At 40.2% G+C, this 17,566-nt stretch overlaps 1 protein-coding gene across 1 annotated transcript; it reads right to left on the reverse strand.

Annotated features, from left to right (window-relative positions):
- Window positions 1-1,818: 1,818 nt before the first annotated feature.
- On the reverse strand, window positions 1,819-12,865 carry rad23b (RAD23 homolog B, nucleotide excision repair protein). The gene is made up of 10 exons (XM_053649461.1): window positions 12,629-12,865; window positions 8,640-8,721; window positions 7,680-7,759; window positions 6,846-7,060; window positions 6,603-6,655; window positions 5,018-5,145; window positions 3,763-3,898; window positions 3,500-3,627; window positions 3,066-3,218; window positions 1,819-2,672 (listed from the first exon to the last, which is right to left on the reverse strand). Exons 1-10 carry the CDS (start codon window positions 12,692-12,694, stop codon window positions 2,559-2,561), a joined length of 1,155 nt encoding a protein of 384 aa, XP_053505436.1. The 5' UTR covers window positions 12,695-12,865; the 3' UTR covers window positions 1,819-2,558.
- Window positions 12,866-17,566: the final 4,701 nt, after the last annotated feature.

Below are 17,566 nucleotides of genomic sequence, written 5' to 3' on the forward strand. Positions count from 1 at the left end.
TTACACGTGTCCATTTTTCCTTCTTCCAACACTTTGAGAACTGACTGTGCACTTGCTGCCTAATATATCCTGCTCCTTGACAGGTGCTACTGTAATGAGATAATCAATATTATTCACGTCACCTGTCAGTAGTTTTAACGTTATGGCTGATCATTGTGTGTGCAGGGCGTCCGAAAAGTGAGGAATATGTTGAGCAAAATCTGCAAAAAAACCAAAAACAAACCCAGTGTCTGAGTGTAAGGGTGAATAAGATGATCATATTCTGTAAAAATAAATGAATACAAAATGAAGTATACGTAGTTTTATTCTCATTGGTTCCTGACCTTTTGGATACCTTGTACATTAAATAACAAAAACAAAAGCGCCTGAATACGTACTGCTCCTCACTGTAACATAGATGTAAAGTAAGATAAAGAGCTCTATTCTTTTTTTTAAAAAAAAATTAAATCATTCTGAAATCTCACTGAAAATTCATTTTAAATCAGCCACAAAATTGAAGCCTTTTCTTTATTTTTCAGAAAAGTCACAGTGAAGTGACTTCAGAAGTTCTTATCATTGCTACACTGTGTGTATGCTCTGGGATTTCTGCATATTCTTTCCTGTAAAAAATGAAAACATTCTGGGAAGCTGAGTTTTTTATTATTATTTATATTCGCATTTATAAATGCTTGATTTTGTTGTGGCTTTTTTTTTTTTTCTTCAAAATTTGCGATGCAACTTGCATTTTTTTGTTTTTCTATGGAAAACTACTTGAACTGGCAAAACTGCAACTGCATGAAATTGTTTTGCACGTGATACCTGCTGGTAAATGAGACCTTTTAGCTGTACTCATGTTCGATGGGCTTTGGCTGAATGCGCACTGTGTTGACATCTTGGTTTAAATCTGTAGGAAATCCCAGGTAATATCGAAAAATTGCAAGCTCCTGCGAATATTATGGCGTTTGCAAAATCCTGGAGGGACCGGTGTACGGTGTGCTGCGACTGCTCACACCGTCTGGTTGCTGGTCCTCTGACACGGTCTCTTCATACACGGTCTCTATTATCATCTTAAGTGAGTGTAAGATGAGTACAGCACTGTTAATCCTCCTCCTTCTTCTCTGTTCTGAGGCGGACTTTCTTCTTCTTCTTCTTTTTAATAAACATTTCCAGATCAAAGAGTGAAACTTTCCCATGGAAACACACTGACAGAATTTTGGAGAATTTAAACGGACCAATCAGCAGCTTCACTTCAGCTAAAACACAGTACAGCTGCACACACCTAACACTCATACACTCAATGTCATCACTGTTTTCTTTTTCATCCAGAGGCAATCTCTTCGTATAAACACCAGAGATCGGATTATAAACTGATTTCTGACACCAGTGATCTGATTACTGTCTGAATTCAGCAGTTATCAGGTTATTCATGTTGTTGACATCTCTCTAATGAGATTAAAGATGTAAAGAAATTAGATTAAGCCAGTAATTGAGTTCTCAGCACATGTACTACACACGGGAGAGAGACAACCTTTCCCCCCCCCCTTTCATATTCTGTCCATCTTGCTTCCTGGTTCTCTCACCCCCCCCCCCCCTTCCCTCTCCAGTCTTTTCTTCTAATTGTATTCCCCTGGTTTATTCCTTCATTATTCAGAAACATTAACAGTTTTAAACAGCTAAGCTTTTATAAAAAAAAAAAAAATAAAAAAAATAAAAAAAATGAATGTACCTATTTAAAACTATTTTTTGTTCATCCTTCTATCACTATTATTTTCTCACATTAAAGATTTCCAGCTCGTCGCTGACTTTAGGGTCGCACTGAACAAGCTTAGACAGATGAGGTGTGTTTACTTTGAAAATGTTTATTTCTTCCTGTAAAAAGGACAGTAAATGTGCAGAACGTGGAACTGTCCACACTAATCAACGTGGAGCACGTGGACATGCCTTTAACCTTTTAAAAAGATGTTCATGAGTTTCGCACAGAACCATCTCTGCATTTCATGCACTACAAAGAAAAGCGAAATCATATTTGAACTCAAACAAAATATATACGGCAACCGAGTTGCTTTAAAAATCTTTTTTAATGTTGTTTAAAATTGTGTTTCGGGTCCCTATACCGTTCAACTGTGAAGGCATGATACGAGCGAAAGATCAAAGAAAAATAATTCGACAATGAACAGAAATGCTTGTGCAGCTCAGACACAAATGATCAAACTGATGGAGAAAAAAAAAATGGGGATGAACCCTTTAAACCTATGTTCAGCAAAAAATAAAATTATGAATATAAGCCAAAACATAATAATCCAGGCCATCATCTGAGGAATTCACACGATTATGCGTTTTACTTAATTTCCCAACGAACATGCTTGCCTTCACAAAGATGCAGATGAAACAGACGAGTCATCCAGTGTGTAAAGAAAAATAGACCAAGACTGCCTGTGGAGGGGTTTTTAAGTTTGAATTTCATTTTATCTATTTTCTGCAGTATGATTAATTGGAGAAAAAAAAAAGGAACAAAAAGTAAACGGGTAAATTGGGAAGGGAACAAAAACAAAACAAAAAACAAACAAAAAAAAAGGCTTTTAGTCATCATCGAAGTTCTGTTGTAAAAGGAAATTGGCAGCCAGATTCTCGTTCTTCTCACAAGCGAAGTAGGCTTGAATAACAAGTCCTTCTGGGAATCCAAGTGCCTTTAGCTACAGAGACGACAGAAAAAGGAAGGGTTAGTGTTTCATCATTGGGCCAGAGACAGACAGAGGAGCCAGAAACAGGAACGCTGGAAAATGAAGGATTATCCAGTAAAGTCTGTACTACAAACAAGGAAAAACAACCTAAACTTAAAGTATAGGTTAATATTTGATTGCTCTACTGCGAAGTGGCAGATGTTTTAATCGTATTTTCACACATGCCATAGTATTTGCTCTCACTCTCGTGGCTATGAAAGGAACATATACATTTGGCACGTACATTCTGCACAGGGACTAGAAAACTTCAGGGTGTAGCAAATCTCAGACCCCTGAAGGCTGTTCCTATGCCATGAACTAGTGCACTATATAGTGAACATGGTATAGTGTTCCAATGTGACTCACCCTCTCAATTGCTTCCTTTTCCTGGGGTGTGACCTGTATGTAGTTCATGTGCCCACCACCAGCCTCAGACACACCCCCTCCCCCTCCTTGCCCTGCTTCCTGTGCCGGTTCATTCAGCATCTGAATAAACTGCTCCTGGTGACTGCTGATTTGCTGAAGGAAGAAAAGGTACATAACCGTGAGCTGGAAATAAAACATGTTATTTCTGGGAAAATGGGAGATTTCATAAATACTTCAAACATGTCACACAGGAAAGCGGGTTAATGCGAGTCCTATAGCTACCTGGAGTATCCGTGGGGTGTGTGTGAGAATGCACACACACATGAAGCAGCTGGGGGTTTTGTGTGCGCACGCGCGTGTACCTGCAGTACCTGGGGGTTTTGTTTGTTTGTGTGTGTGTGTGTATGTGTGAGCGCGAATGTGCACATATGTACCTGCAGTAGCTGGGGGTTCTCTCGGCCGATCTGTTGCAGTAGAGCAGGCAGCAGTGAGGGGTTCTGTTGGATGATCTGCCTCATCTGCAGGAACTGAGGCTGATTCCTCAGAAACTCCAGAGGATTAGCTTTACACACAAAAAGAAACAAAAAATAAAACTAATTACGCACAACATTTAAAAACCAAACTATTATTTATACATTATAAATTGAATAGTTCACATATATTTAAAGTGGGTTTGTGTGTATGAGTGTGTGTGTACCTCCTGATCCAGCAGTGGGTTGTGTAGGTGTTGTGCTGGATGGTGATGAGAGTCCTGTGGTAACAGCCGGTGCTCCCCCTACTGGAGCTGCAGGATCAGAGGCCCCCACGTTCCCCTCACTCTCCACTGGAATTCCCTATACACACACATTTTGAACTTTCAACATGGGGTCAAAATAATTTTATGACCCAAATTCAGCCTTACTCTAATAATGTGTCAATACAGATAATGCTGCAGCAGTCCTGTATCCTGGAAATAGCATAAACCCCATCTTCCCTAACACCTCAATCATAAATTTTATCCTCCCTCGTCCCAGTCCTTACATAATCCTTCACTCATACTTAAACACTTCATGATGCCACCATCATTCCTAATCCCACAACAAATGCTTCCTCATTCCAAAACATTCTATAATCTCTATTCCCAATCCAGCCATAATCCCTCCCTCATTCCTAATCCCTCCAGGATCCACCCATCCTTCCCAGTTATTCCATAGCTCCTCAATCCTAATCACAATATAATTCCTCCCCCATTCCTAAACATTCCATAATCTCTCTTTCCTAATCCAACTATAATCCCTCCTTCATTCCTAATCATTCCCTCATTCCCAACTCTTACATGAACCTTCACTCAATCCTAATCCCTTCATGATGCACAATCATTCCTAAACATTTCATAATCTCTCTATTCCTAATCCAGCCATAATCTCTATTCCTAATCCCTTCATGATCCATCGCTCTTTCCCAATCCTTCCATACCGCCTCATTTGTAATCATACTATAATTCCTCCCTCACTCCCAATCCTTACATAATCTTTCGCTCATTCCTAAACGGGTCATGATGCCGCCACCACTCCTAATACCTCAATAAATGCTCAGCCATTCCTAAAAATTATGTAATCTCTCCATCCTTAATACACCCATAATCCCTCCCTCATTCCTATTCCCTCCATGATCCCTCCCTCCTTCCCAATCATACTATAACTCCTCTCATTCGTAATCTCTACATAACCCCACTTATACCCAACCTACCCATCCTTTCCTTGTACCTAATCACACTTTGATCCTGCTTTTCTTCCCAATCACTCCATACCATCTCATTCCTAATACCTCTATATGATCTCCCTGATTCTTCCCTCATTCCCCATCCCTCAATCACCCTCATTCCCAAGTGATCCATCACCCTTTTATCATCTGTAATCTGTTCATCTCCCAATCCCTCTCAGAACCCCCTCTCCCTGCCCCACCCCTCTCACCGTGAGCAGGTACTCAACAGCTCGGTCTGGGTTGTTGAAACTGGCACGCAGCGCTGCCACCACTTGTTCTCTCTCATAGCCCATTAACATGATCTCAGTCACCATGTTCTCATACGACTGTCCTGTCACTGTGCGAATACACACAAACAATTCGTTATACAGATCGATCAACCATATTATAGCAGATACAGACATGTGAAAAAATAAGTACATCACATGGAAATTTGGACAAGCAAACATTTGATCTTTGAAACAGCGCCTACTAATAAAGTTGATACACTATGAGACATCATTTGACATTTTTTAGTAATTTCCACAATCCAAATTAACAACAACAAAAAACACAGATCAGTCACATGGAAAAAGTAGAGAGACTGGACAAATTCGACCTGCATGGAATGTGTGCCTGGTAAAAGCCTTTGCAAGACTATAGTTTGCCAATGAGCATATAGGCAAACACCAGGCCTTCTGGAATAATGTGCTCTAGACAGACAAATCAAAGAGATTGTTCTTTGGCCACAAAAACTGCAGACATGTTTGGCACAGACCAAATACAGCTTTTCTGGAGAAGCACCTCATACCAACTGTAAAGAACGGTGGTAGAAATGTTATGGTTTGGGGTTGCTTCGCTGCCTCAGGGACTGGACAGCTTGCATTCATTGATTCAACTATGAATTCTGCATCATATCAAAGAGTGCTTGAAGATAATGTGAGGCTGTCTGTCCAAGAGTTGAAGTTGTACCGAAAATGGATCTTTCAACAGGATAATGACCCTAAGCACACTAGCAAATCCACCAAGGAATGGCTCAAAAAGAATAAATGGAGGGTTATGGAATGGCCTAGTCAAAGCCCGGATTTGAATGCTGCGGGGGAATTTGAAATGGGCAGTACATGCAAGAAAAACCTCAAACATCTTGCAACTGAAAGAATATTGCATGGAAGAGTGGTCAAAAATTCCAGCAAGCCTGGTGGACAATTATGCAAAACGCCTACAAGAAGTTATTTCTGCTAAAGGGGGCAAAACTAGCTTCTGAGGCCAAGGGTGTACTTACTTTTTCCACAAAGGAATATTACATCTTTTGATATTTCTGTTGAATAAATGATTGAAAAAGTGAATTTTCCTTGCGGTTTTGTTCAAGTATATCAGCTTCATTAACAGGCACCGTTTCAAAGATATCAAATGTTTGCTTGTCCAAATATGTCAAAAAACCCAACAATTTCAATGAGGTTTACTTATTTTTTTTCACACGACAGTACATTATAGTAGATTCATTAATGTGAAATAATATATTCGAGTATGTTCAACATGATTAAAGGAATGTCACTGAATAAATTTGGCCAAATGAGAAAGAAAAAAAAAGGAATTTTGATTAAATATACCTACAACAAATGCAAAATCCATCACTTTACAAATAATGTAAATGATAATTAAAGGATGACTAAATTCACTATTCTGTTCTTTTTTACCGCTCTCCTGCTCACCACAGAGCTCGGAAACAGTCACCCATGTGAACATTAGACAAGCTAATTGTCAAAGACAGAGCTGTTTATAAAGACTGCAGTCTCCCAGTGAAGTGTTCTTTACCCAGAGCAGAAGTCGCCTCCTCGAATATGTTGACGTTCGTCAGGCTACCAGAACTGCAGAATAAAGACAGGACAGGAGACACATCAGACAGGAAGTTACACTCCATCAGCAATCACCCAGCTGGTGCACCCCGATGTATTCATTTACATAAATAAAATTGAATTCAAGATTACAGCAACCTCAACTGTTGGTCAGATGTGTGTGTGCGTGATGCGTTTAAGGTGTGAGAATGGTGTGATGTACCTGGCAGGTGTAGAAGATGGCGGTTTTTCCTCTGCTGCTTTCTCCTCTATGACGCTGCTTTCGGATGTGGAGTCAGTGGTGGTGGTGGTGGTGGTGGTGGTGGTGGCGGCAGAGGCAGCAACAGGGGGGACTGTGGGTGTTGTAGTGCTAGAGGTGGAACTACTTGATGATGCTGCAGTAGTTGAAGATTGAGCGGCTGCAGGAGCAGCTTTAGGCTGGGAAAACATTTACAATAATCAGTTCATACAATCTGAAAAATCCAAACCTGCCACAGTTCTTCAGAGCATCTGGAACCATCGTAACTATGGTAATAGCAGCATTTACACCTCTCTACTATGTTGCTTTAGGCTAAAATTCGAACGGAATATTAACCTGCAGAAACATCTTGAAGCACTAATACTTTTGTATTATTAGAATTGCTAAACATCACTCGTCTCTGAATACTGTCTGCGTACATTTTTAGAATACAGCAGAAACCACTTAAAACTCCAACATTACTGTCATTTGAATCACTCCTTTGATTCCAGCGTCAAGACTTTTACGGCCGGTACCAGAGTCTGATGCTGGCGTGCCGTGACCACAATCTCATAACATGTTAGCTAGATTAGCTTGTGCATGTTAGCTGGCTTGTGCTAAAGAAAAACTTCACATAGTGGCCACGCCCCAGCTGACCATCTGTGTTTGGAATAAAGGGATTTCGTTTAATTTTTCCTCGGATCTGTGGCTTTACACATGAGGAACACCACAGCTGTAGTCTCCTGCTGAACTCATTAAAAACGGGACAGAAAATATAAAAACTAGCCTACCACTAGATTAGAAAGATTCATTTCTTACCTTTGCTACCATGACAACCACAAAGTTCTTCTCATCTATCTTATACTCCTTCAGTGCGGTGTCATCGTTTAGGATTTTACCTGCAGAGCAAATCAGCAAAATAATTAGGGACAATTTATCAGCCATATCTTCATCCCTGCATGTCTCTCACTCTCTCCAGCTTTTCCTACCTCTCAGTCTCTCGGGTCACTGTCACAGTCTCTCTCGTTCTCTCATTGGCTGTGTTTACATGCGCCTAAGAATCGACTATTAACACGACTGATAGTTCAGTCAGAAAAGATCCAGTTTGTTTAGACGTCTCAGTCTGAACAGAGCAAACTAACTGTGGGCAATCCGAAACAAATTCCTACTGAAATGAACAAGCTGGGTAGTCTCTTTATAATCCATCAGAAGAATAACAGCCATGTAAACGTGTCCCTGATTACTACCAGAGCAAGTGTGTGCATTTGGAGCCTGTGCATTTGAGTCAGAATGTGCACTTGGTGGAATAAAACGATCCTGTAAGAAAACTCTGTTCAATCTATTTAAAAATAATTGTGGGGTTAGATGGGCATCAAACTAACATTTGATCTCAGGCAGATGCAGGACGTGGCTTGACCTCAGTAAAGATCAGTGTTTAATATTTGCCAAAAATTCTGTGCAGATACAGAGCATACATCCGGGGGAGGGCGGGGGATCATGTGTACAAATTGTTAGTTTCACAAACCCATCACACAAATGTGAACCGAATTCGTGTGCTGCATTTTATGGGAAATTTGGGACGAAACCTCAATCCACACATAGGTACAAGTTCGGCTCGAATTACTAGTAACGTGCATAATAAATAAGCATTGGCTACAGAATGTCTAGTTTGGGATAAATATAAACAGTTCAGTCAGATTTTGCAATTGGAGTGAATTAATTCAGAGTGGCAGAGTTTTCTCTCAGTACACAAACATGGATGTAAGGGGAAAGACAAACCTGCATAGATCAACTTCTGTCCAGCGACAGGAAAACTCTCCTTCCCTTTCTCATTCTCAATTTTCTCCTTTAACGCCTTTACCTGGAATATAAACAGGCAAAGATCAGCGATGCATTGGGAATGTGCACTGTGTGTGATATATCCACACAAACACACCAGTCATGTGAAAAAATAAGCACACCCCATGGAAATTGTTGGCTTTTCTGACACATTTGGACAAGAAAACATTTGATCCTCTTTGAAACAGTCTCTATTAATGAAGATATACTTGAACAAAACCCACAAGGAAAATTAGCTTTTCAGTCATTTATCATCAATAGATGTAATATTCTTCTGTGGAAAACATAAGTTGGCCTCAGAAGCTGGTATTAGCCCCTTTTGCAGAAATATTAGGCATTTTGAATAACTGTACACTAGGCTTGCAGGAAGTTTTGACCAGTCTTTCAGTTGCAAGACGCTTGAGGGTTTTCTTGCATGTTCTGCCCGCTTCAAATCCCTCCACAACATTTCAATGGGACTCAAATCCGGGCTTTGACTAGGCCATTCCATAACCATCCATGTATTCTTTTTGAGCCATTCCTTGGTGGATTTGCTAGTGTGCTTAGGATCATTATCCTGTTGAAAGGTCCGCTTTCAGTTCAACTTTCGGACAGATGGCCTCACATTATCCTCAAGCACTCTTTGATATGATAAAGAATTCATAGTTGAATCAATGAATGCAAGCTGTCCAGTTCCAGAGGCAGCGAAGCAACCCCAAACCATAACATTTCTACCACCGTGCTTCACAGTTGGTATGAGGTGCTTCTCCTGAAAAGCTGTCTTTGGTCTCCAGCATACATGTCTGCTGTTTCTGTGGTGTGGTCTTCGCCTATATGCTCACTGGCAAACTAGTGTCTTGCAAAGGCTTTTTCCTGGCACGCCTCCCATGCAGGTCAAATTCATCCAATCTCTATCTGATTGTAGAAGCATGCACTTATACATCAACAGGTGCAAGACTTTCAAACAGATCCTTTAATGAAATTTTGGGGTTCTTGGAGACTTCTGTTTGCATCAGACAGTGTGCTCTTGGGCCGAAATTGCTGGGACGGACAGCAAATCAGTGCAATTTGTAGATTATTTTCCTTACAGTGGAATGATGCATTTCAAAATATTTGGAGATCTTTTTAAATCATTTGCCAGACTCATAGGCATCCACAACATTTTTTTCTGACGGCCTTACAGAACTCCACACAAGTTCGCTTTAAGGACAAAAACCTAACAAATGTCTTGAGGTGTGGTAACTGTGGTATAAGCTGAATAATTGACTCCGGTCAGTTTAATTATTAGAAAATAATGCACACCAGCATTACCACCTCGGGTGCGCGTTATTTTCTAATGATTCAACGTCAATTAATCCTTTTACACACACACATACAGAGCAATTCAGCCTAACGCTGTACACTACAATGCAGACTATACAGTATATGAATGCAGTGCAGTACCACAACCAAAATAATTTCACAGGTTAAAGCACATAATCCAGCTATTACTGGTGCACTGCATCTCACCTAGGGACCACACTAATGCACTTACAGCACACAGTTTCAAGCACAGCTCAAGTTTCCATACATGTCTATACACACATGCCTCATTTAGAATGACAAAGAGAAAAGTCAGATTTGATCCATGGGTACTTGGTCCTCATTTTGTCTTTAAAGTTACATTTAGCAGCTAAGGCCGCATTTACACTACATGGTTCAAGTGACCCGATTCAGATTTTCTTCCTCCCATGTGGCACAGATCGGATATGACCCATGAACGTGTAAGCAGGATTTTTTCTCCCGCTTACATGTTCATGGGTCATATCCGATCCATGCCACATGGGAGGAAAAAAAAACCTGAATCTGTGTGCTTTTTTGCACACTGATTCCGATCTTCTCAGATCCGTTTCAGGCCTCATTCATATGTGGAAATAAATCTGATATGAATCGTATACGTGCATTTGCATCTGCCATGTAAGCGGACAGATCGGATATTCCCGTCAACACGAGTCGAACGTCATTGAAAAAGCGACAGTGGCGAATGACGTCAACTCAGGTAGACACCAACCAAGAAAACAACTCTCAACAAGGGCCCCCCCCACCTCACCTTAAGAGGCCAGTGTTTTGCTTATCTTTAAATATGGTGGGGAAACCAAAAGCTTGTATTATATTTCCATCCGCGTCCTTCGCATCGCATTCATTTTGTGTTGACCGCGGATGCACTGAACATCCCCATAGGCTCTGTACAGGAAACAGAAACGATTAGTTCAGCTCTCGCGTCTTCGGGTTCGAGTCGTTCGTTCAGCACTGCATTTAGCCTATGGGGCGGTCACGGGATGAACGAATGACTTGAACCAGAAGACTCGAGACGTCAAGTAATCATTTCTGTTTCCGAGGAACAGACGTGACAAAAGAATGACTCGAATCGGGAGGTGAACTAACAGACTGCATAGCCTGAAGACCCAACTATTAAGCTATATAATTACCCAATTAATTAATCATTTCTGTTTCTCATAATTCGGCCTTGGCTGTATTAATCTATAGTTTATTTTTTATTCCAAATGCGATCAACGCTTACACACATACTAGATGTGTTGGGGAATTTAACATGTAACATTTTAATTATATTCTGCTGAAGTGAACTAAATGACTCAGGAAAAAAAAAAGATTCGTTCATTTTACCGAACGAGATTCAAAGAGCCGAGTCAGTAAAATTATCCAAATTTCCCATCATTATTAAATAAACCTCACCTTCCAGAGGAAAAAAAAAAAGCATAATTTCAACATCTGGAGCATCTGGCATACAAGTCTCTGTGTTATCGTTACTATAGAAACGATAACATGTTAGAATAAGTGCGTTAAAATATAAACCTGTGATCTGCAGCTGCACTACTGTCAGAGCTGCTGTTATAGAAAATCAATCAACACTTTGTGACCAAGCAGAGAGTAGCGTCGTATATAAAATTAGTTTCCCCTCCTTTTAGACATAAAAGAATGAGGTCACACTTCATGTCTCTGACAGGAGAGAGGTTCAAAGTGCTGATGAAGGGTGTGAAAATAATTTACAGTCACTGCAGCTGCACGGCTTCAGGCCTGACTTCAACTCCCTCACCTATTTTTTCAAGTTTTCGTTAATAAAAAAAAACATATATAAAGAATGTCACCGGCGATTCATATCAGAAGAAAACCGAGCGACAATCTGTGATAAATAAACTCTCAGCGCTTATATGCGTAAAAATACAAAACAAAATAAGAAAAGCTCGGATTCAAGTTCGTTCATTATCCAGCTAACTTGCATGTGATTCAGCAGGCCACGCAATGCTAGCTCGCTAACGTTAGCATATTAGCCAGATAGCAAAGCTAGCTCAGTGTTCGTAGTTTAAAAAAAAAAAGTTCAAAAAGCGCCATTTGCTAAAATGACCGAGCTGATAAATAAACGCGCATGTGGATCGACACGCGACTAATGAACGCAGAATTTATTCGTAAACGTCAGCTAGCGTTAACTATACAATTAGCCGAAGGGCAGGACAGCTAGCTAACCCGTTTAAACTCGGTAAGTACTAACAATAAAAAAGAAAGTAATTACGGTATCACATATTGCGTTTTAGAATACGTTTTAGAATTCGGGAGCTCGAACTAACTTCACTAACTAACACTAACGTCAAACATGCTAACGTGGATAGCTGAGAGTTAGCTGGCTAGTTAGCTTAGCGCCTCTGTGCTGGCGTTCTCAACTTTCTCTCACAACTATACTAGCTCACAGTTCAGTCACTCTCCGTCAATGTTCATAATGGAAATAAAAAATAAAATAAAATAATTAATTTCCCACATGTGACGTGGCTTAGCATCTTACAGCAGTCACAAACACGAACTACGTGGGTATAAGTGTAGCTTTAGCATAGCTTAGCCACACGGTAACTTTCGCGGCCCCGTGTCTCGAGCCCCTCCGCCGAATGAATATCTCTCACCGTCTCCTCCGCGTCGATGTCGATCTTAAACGTCTGCTGCTGCAGGGTTTTCAGTGTGATCTGCATTTTGAGCAGTTTCCGTGCGTGTGTGTGAGGAGAGACTGTGATCTTTCCCAAGGTGTGACAGTGAGTCCAGGCTATTTTCGCTAGCTCATCACAGCCTGCTCGCCGCCATTACGCTCTCGCCTTTTTGCAGCGCATAAACAAACCAGGAGCACACCGCGCATGCGCCAACGCTACAGCTCCTTACACGCTTGCGCAGTACGGCTGTATGACGGACGTTTTGATGTCAGCAAACAGGAACGCCCCCATTTTCTCTGCTGCTTCTTCTGCACATGCAGTTGGCAAATGCAAATCCAAATGGTTGCATTACTGCCACCTACTGTCTGTCTTTAATTTAACTTAGTCCTTGTTAATCCTTCCAGTCCAATCCTCCTTAGGAAATTAATCAAATATTTCCTTCCCACAGTCTATTATGCTTTTAATATTGTACCATGGGCGTAACCATGCATTCTTTGGGGGGGCGTCCCCCCCCAATGTTGAGGAAATACCAATTTGTCCCCCCCCCCAGTATACAGTAGAAAATATTTTCTATATGGCCCCCTTTAATGAACCCTAACAATGGATCTGCCTTTTCTTCATCTATTCTATTTATTTATGTCTATTCCTTTTTAATATATTTCCGTTTGTTAAGGAAAATAGGTGTGTGCCCCCCCCCCCCCCCCCCCGGTTGTACACTTGGTTGCACCCATACTCCACACAAGTTTGTTGATGTATTTTAGCAGCTCAGTCTGTAAGAAATGGAGACAACAGCTAAGCGTAGAAAAGTGTAGCAGAACATACAAGCTTTTTTCAGACAGTAAGTAACTAGATAACTAAATAGTAGGTGACCTTAGCTTAGTATAGAAGGCATCATACCATGGCTTGGTTTGTTCTTAAGAACATCAATTAACTTTTGATGTTTGCGCACCCACGAAGTAGGCTAGGCTAACATCAGTTCCAGTTTTTGACCATTAATGTTACATTCACTTGCATATCCTCCCGCCGAGTTCGTTGTGAACCCTCACGGTGTGGCAGACTGTTATAAATGCGAGTGAAAGTGAGGAAAGTTGCATAGCATTTCGTTCCTTTACACTACATTTGGCCTAAGGACAACTAAGTGATTTTACAGATATAAGACTCAGCATAATGCTGAGATGTGCTAGCTTGGCAACGAGAGATATGGAACTAACGTCTGAGTTGTGGCCATATTGTAGTTATCCATTCAGAACTAGTTATGGCAGTTTGTCTTTAGAATTAAGAAAAGAAAACTCCGGTACCCTTTACATAGCTATCGTTTCAGGTTTCCACTATATATTGTTGTACACTGTGTACACTTATTACATAGCAAGCTAAACAGCATGATGACATTAACATAATACATGAAACCAGTTACACAAACAGAATATTCAGTTTATCAAATTAAAATGATCATCTAAGTCAGTCATTGCTCTTCTGGGAAAATAATGGTACCTGGTCACAATGCAGGCAGCACAGCATTGCTTGGAAGCATCCGTGGGGAAATTGTATTTACAACATATATAGTGTTGAATTTAGTTTCATAGGTAGCCATCCTTTCTGAGTTTGTTTAAAAGTCGTGATTGCGTGTTTAAATGTTAGCGTGTGTGGTTTGCCTGCACACATCATAGCTCGCCTCTACTTGGTGTAGTTGGTTTCATGGTAGGTTATGGAGCAGAGAATACATCTGCCCACAGGACGTCCACAGCACCCTACAATTTCCCCATGCTGTGGGAGCTTCTATCACTCAGAAAATACGTGAATTCAAACGGTAACAGTAATCCTAAAACTATGTTCTAAATATGCAAATTTTCAGCATCAAACTTTGGATGTGGGGGGGAGGGGCTTGCCCCCCCACCCCCCCCCCCATGTCCATACCATGGTTACACCCTTGTATTGTACTCTCCTATATCCATCCTCCTTAGCTGTTCCTTTATGACATAAAGATGTGTTTAACTATCTCCGCCTGCTGACATTCACCGCATAAACCTGTAGGATGTTTTCCTATGATATGCAGAGTTTTATTTAGCTTGCAATGACCTATCCTTAGTCTATTTATTATAACTTGTTCATTACTTTTATTTACCCTCTCTCTTTCCATACCTACTTTATTCTGAACCCTTTCTTTTCATGATCCCACTGATCATGTAAAGATCCATTATCCATTATCTTTTCCCATACTAGATTCTTCCCTTCCATGAGTGAAATACATCGCCCTAGTCTGCATATTCTTGAGTTTATAAACAAAATATACATTTTCAACTTACATTCCTTGCCCTTTTTTTTATTTGTAAAGATCATTACTTTTGTTTTCTCCACTGAGAACTTAAATCCATACACTGTAGAGAGGATGAGAAGGATTGTCCATGATAGCTTTCAGCTTCCCTCTCATCCTCTTCTCACCCTGTCCAGTTCCACACCTACCACAGAGCTGGCCTTGGTACAGTATTCCTTTGTTTATAAATGTAGCACATCCTCCTCCCCCCCTCTCTCTTATATCAGGACTTACCACTACATAATCATATAAAACAAAATCCAATTGAGGTTTTAACCAAGTCTCTTGAATGCAAACAGTCTCTGGTTTTCCACCCCTACTAGCTGCATTTAAAATTTAAGATAGAAAATCTTGCCCATTAGCTATCAAACTTCTCGCATTCCATGTCATTTGGCCAGGAGTGACCAAACTTTTGTATGCAATTGTAATTGTAGGAAGAATTGTGAGCCAATGATGAGTGTCAACAGCACTGATGGTGAAGATGAGCTGCAGGATTGTCATTGGGAGGCATTTAATAGTAAATAAAATGATATTGCTTACTGATGGAGAAGCCCAGACAATGTATAAAGATGGAACCACATCACATTCTCCATTCAACAGCCCCAAGTTGGTAAAACACTTCCCTGAAAAGTGCCTTCCATAAATTCCGCCCTCTTCCAAATGAATAAACTCCAACCATTTTTTTTTTCTCCAGAAAGCGATGGTTGGAAAAGGAAATAGTACGCAGGAAGACACGCTGCCTAAAACACACAGACAAACCATGTTTACTGTTAATGTGCTGATACTGTAGATCAAGACACGCCCCTGGGGGTGGGGCATATATGCAGTTCATTGAACGAACACAAGTCTAGTACAGAAGCGTCATCAGAAAATGTTTTCCCGAAAGTGATGAACTATAAAATTAAGACGAGAATATTTCCCAAACATTTTTTTTGTCTTTCTTTCTAGATATAATGTCCTATGGGACAGGTACAAAAAGCTCCGAAACAGAGATCTGATTTATTTACAAGTAGGAAATGTTCTTATGGATAAAACTTGAACTTCCTGGAGTTTGGAGCTCCTGATTTAGGATCTGAGTTTAAAATGAGACAAAAAGCTTTATTTAAATTAATATAAATTTATTTAAATATTATACTTACCAGTAATTTAAAACTTTTTATTTTTTATTTTTTTTAATGAATACTCTATAAATGTCCAGTTCGGCCTGTTTGAGCTCATCATGTTCTCCCGTCACTGTGTGCTTGTGTGTATAACAGAATTAGTAGATTAACAAGGTGACATATGCAGAGGCGATGGGAGGTGATGGCCTGCTGGAACAGAACGGTTTCCCAGATAAAAATGCACCAAAACACGTCACCGGGTCCCAGAGGAGCCGATCCACACGTTGTACTGCCAAACTGCTATAAGTGCTAATCACAACACATTAAGCAGGATAATTAGAGCCCTAATTATTAAGCGTACATTTGTTTGCAAATGTTTGTGTACTCCCGTCCAAATCACACATTGAATTTTGAAGTGAAAAGAAGTAAAAACAACCTCTACAGCAAACGTTTCAAAAAAAGAACATTTTCTACAAATGTTAAGGCACAGTTAATTTATACTCGATTAACCTAAAAATAGAAAATCATAATTATAGCACGTGCAAAAGTTTGGACACATTTCAAATTTTCAGTAAAGTCTGAACTAAATTAACTTGTTAGGCCTTGATATACTTGTTAAGGCTCGTTACTCAGGTCAAGAATTGTCATTAGGAAACTCATCAAACCCTGGCAACAAATCTTTTAGAACCATGGGCTCTTCTAAACAGCTGACTGAGGATCTGAAAATTGTATTTTTACAATCGAATTTTTATTTGTATAGCACTTTTAACAACGAACATTGTCACAAAGCAGCTTTACAGAAATGTATAAATTCATGATATAAAATCTAAATGGATACATTTATCCGTAATGAGCAAGCCAGAGGCGACGGTGGTAAGGAAAAACTCCCAGAGACGATACAAGGAAGAAACCTCATCTGGGTTACACCAGATAGTACAATTGTAAATAATTCCCTTCTGTAACTGTGTCCTACATGTACAAAAGTGTAGTTGTGTGAAAACCAGGAAATTCATTATAGTATTCATAGTAAAACTGTTTGCTTCAATTGCAGTACAAAGCCATCTTCATGGTTTTTAAGTCCACAGTAATCTCATGTATCCTTAGGCTGTCTATACAAGGCCATCCTCAGAGTAAGTGAGTGATTTCATTTCCGATGAGAACTCCAACCAGAAGTAGGGCACCAGGATGGATCAGGCAGGTCTGGAGAGCAGAAGGGGTCAGGATCACAAGTATCTCAGGAGTCGCATGTGTCAACTCCTGAGATAGAGAGAGAGAGAGAGTGAGAGAGAAAGAATATGCTGGGTAGAAAGTCAAAACAAAATCCCCAAATGACTGCAAGGACCTGTGGGAAGGTTTAGCTGATACATGAGTGGTGGTGCAACGTTCTACTCTTCAGTGTTAGAACCCCAATTTCTAAAGTTGGGGTTGTGACAATATGGAAAATGCAAATAAAACAAAGAGGAGTAGGTATGTAAATGTACTTTGACGTGTATGTAAACAAAAACA

This window comes from Ictalurus furcatus, chromosome 18, assembly GCF_023375685.1.
Source record: "Ictalurus furcatus strain D&B chromosome 18, Billie_1.0, whole genome shotgun sequence".
NCBI lineage: Eukaryota > Metazoa > Chordata > Actinopteri > Siluriformes > Ictaluridae > Ictalurus > Ictalurus furcatus.

Excerpts from the sequence above, each read along its gene's own strand:
- rad23b (XM_053649461.1), bottom strand. The coding sequence starts at position 12,694 with ATGCAGATCACACTGAAAACCCTGCAGCAGCAGACGTTTAAGATCGAC. Across the intron at positions 8,722-12,628 it reads ACATCGACGCGGAGGAGACG|GTAAAGGCGTTAAAGGAGAA; the intron begins GTGAGAGATATT and ends TTTATATTCCAG. Across the intron at positions 6,656-6,845 it reads CCATCTTCTACACCTGCCAG|TTCTGGTAGCCTGACGAACG; the intron begins GTACATCACACC and ends TTTATTCTGCAG.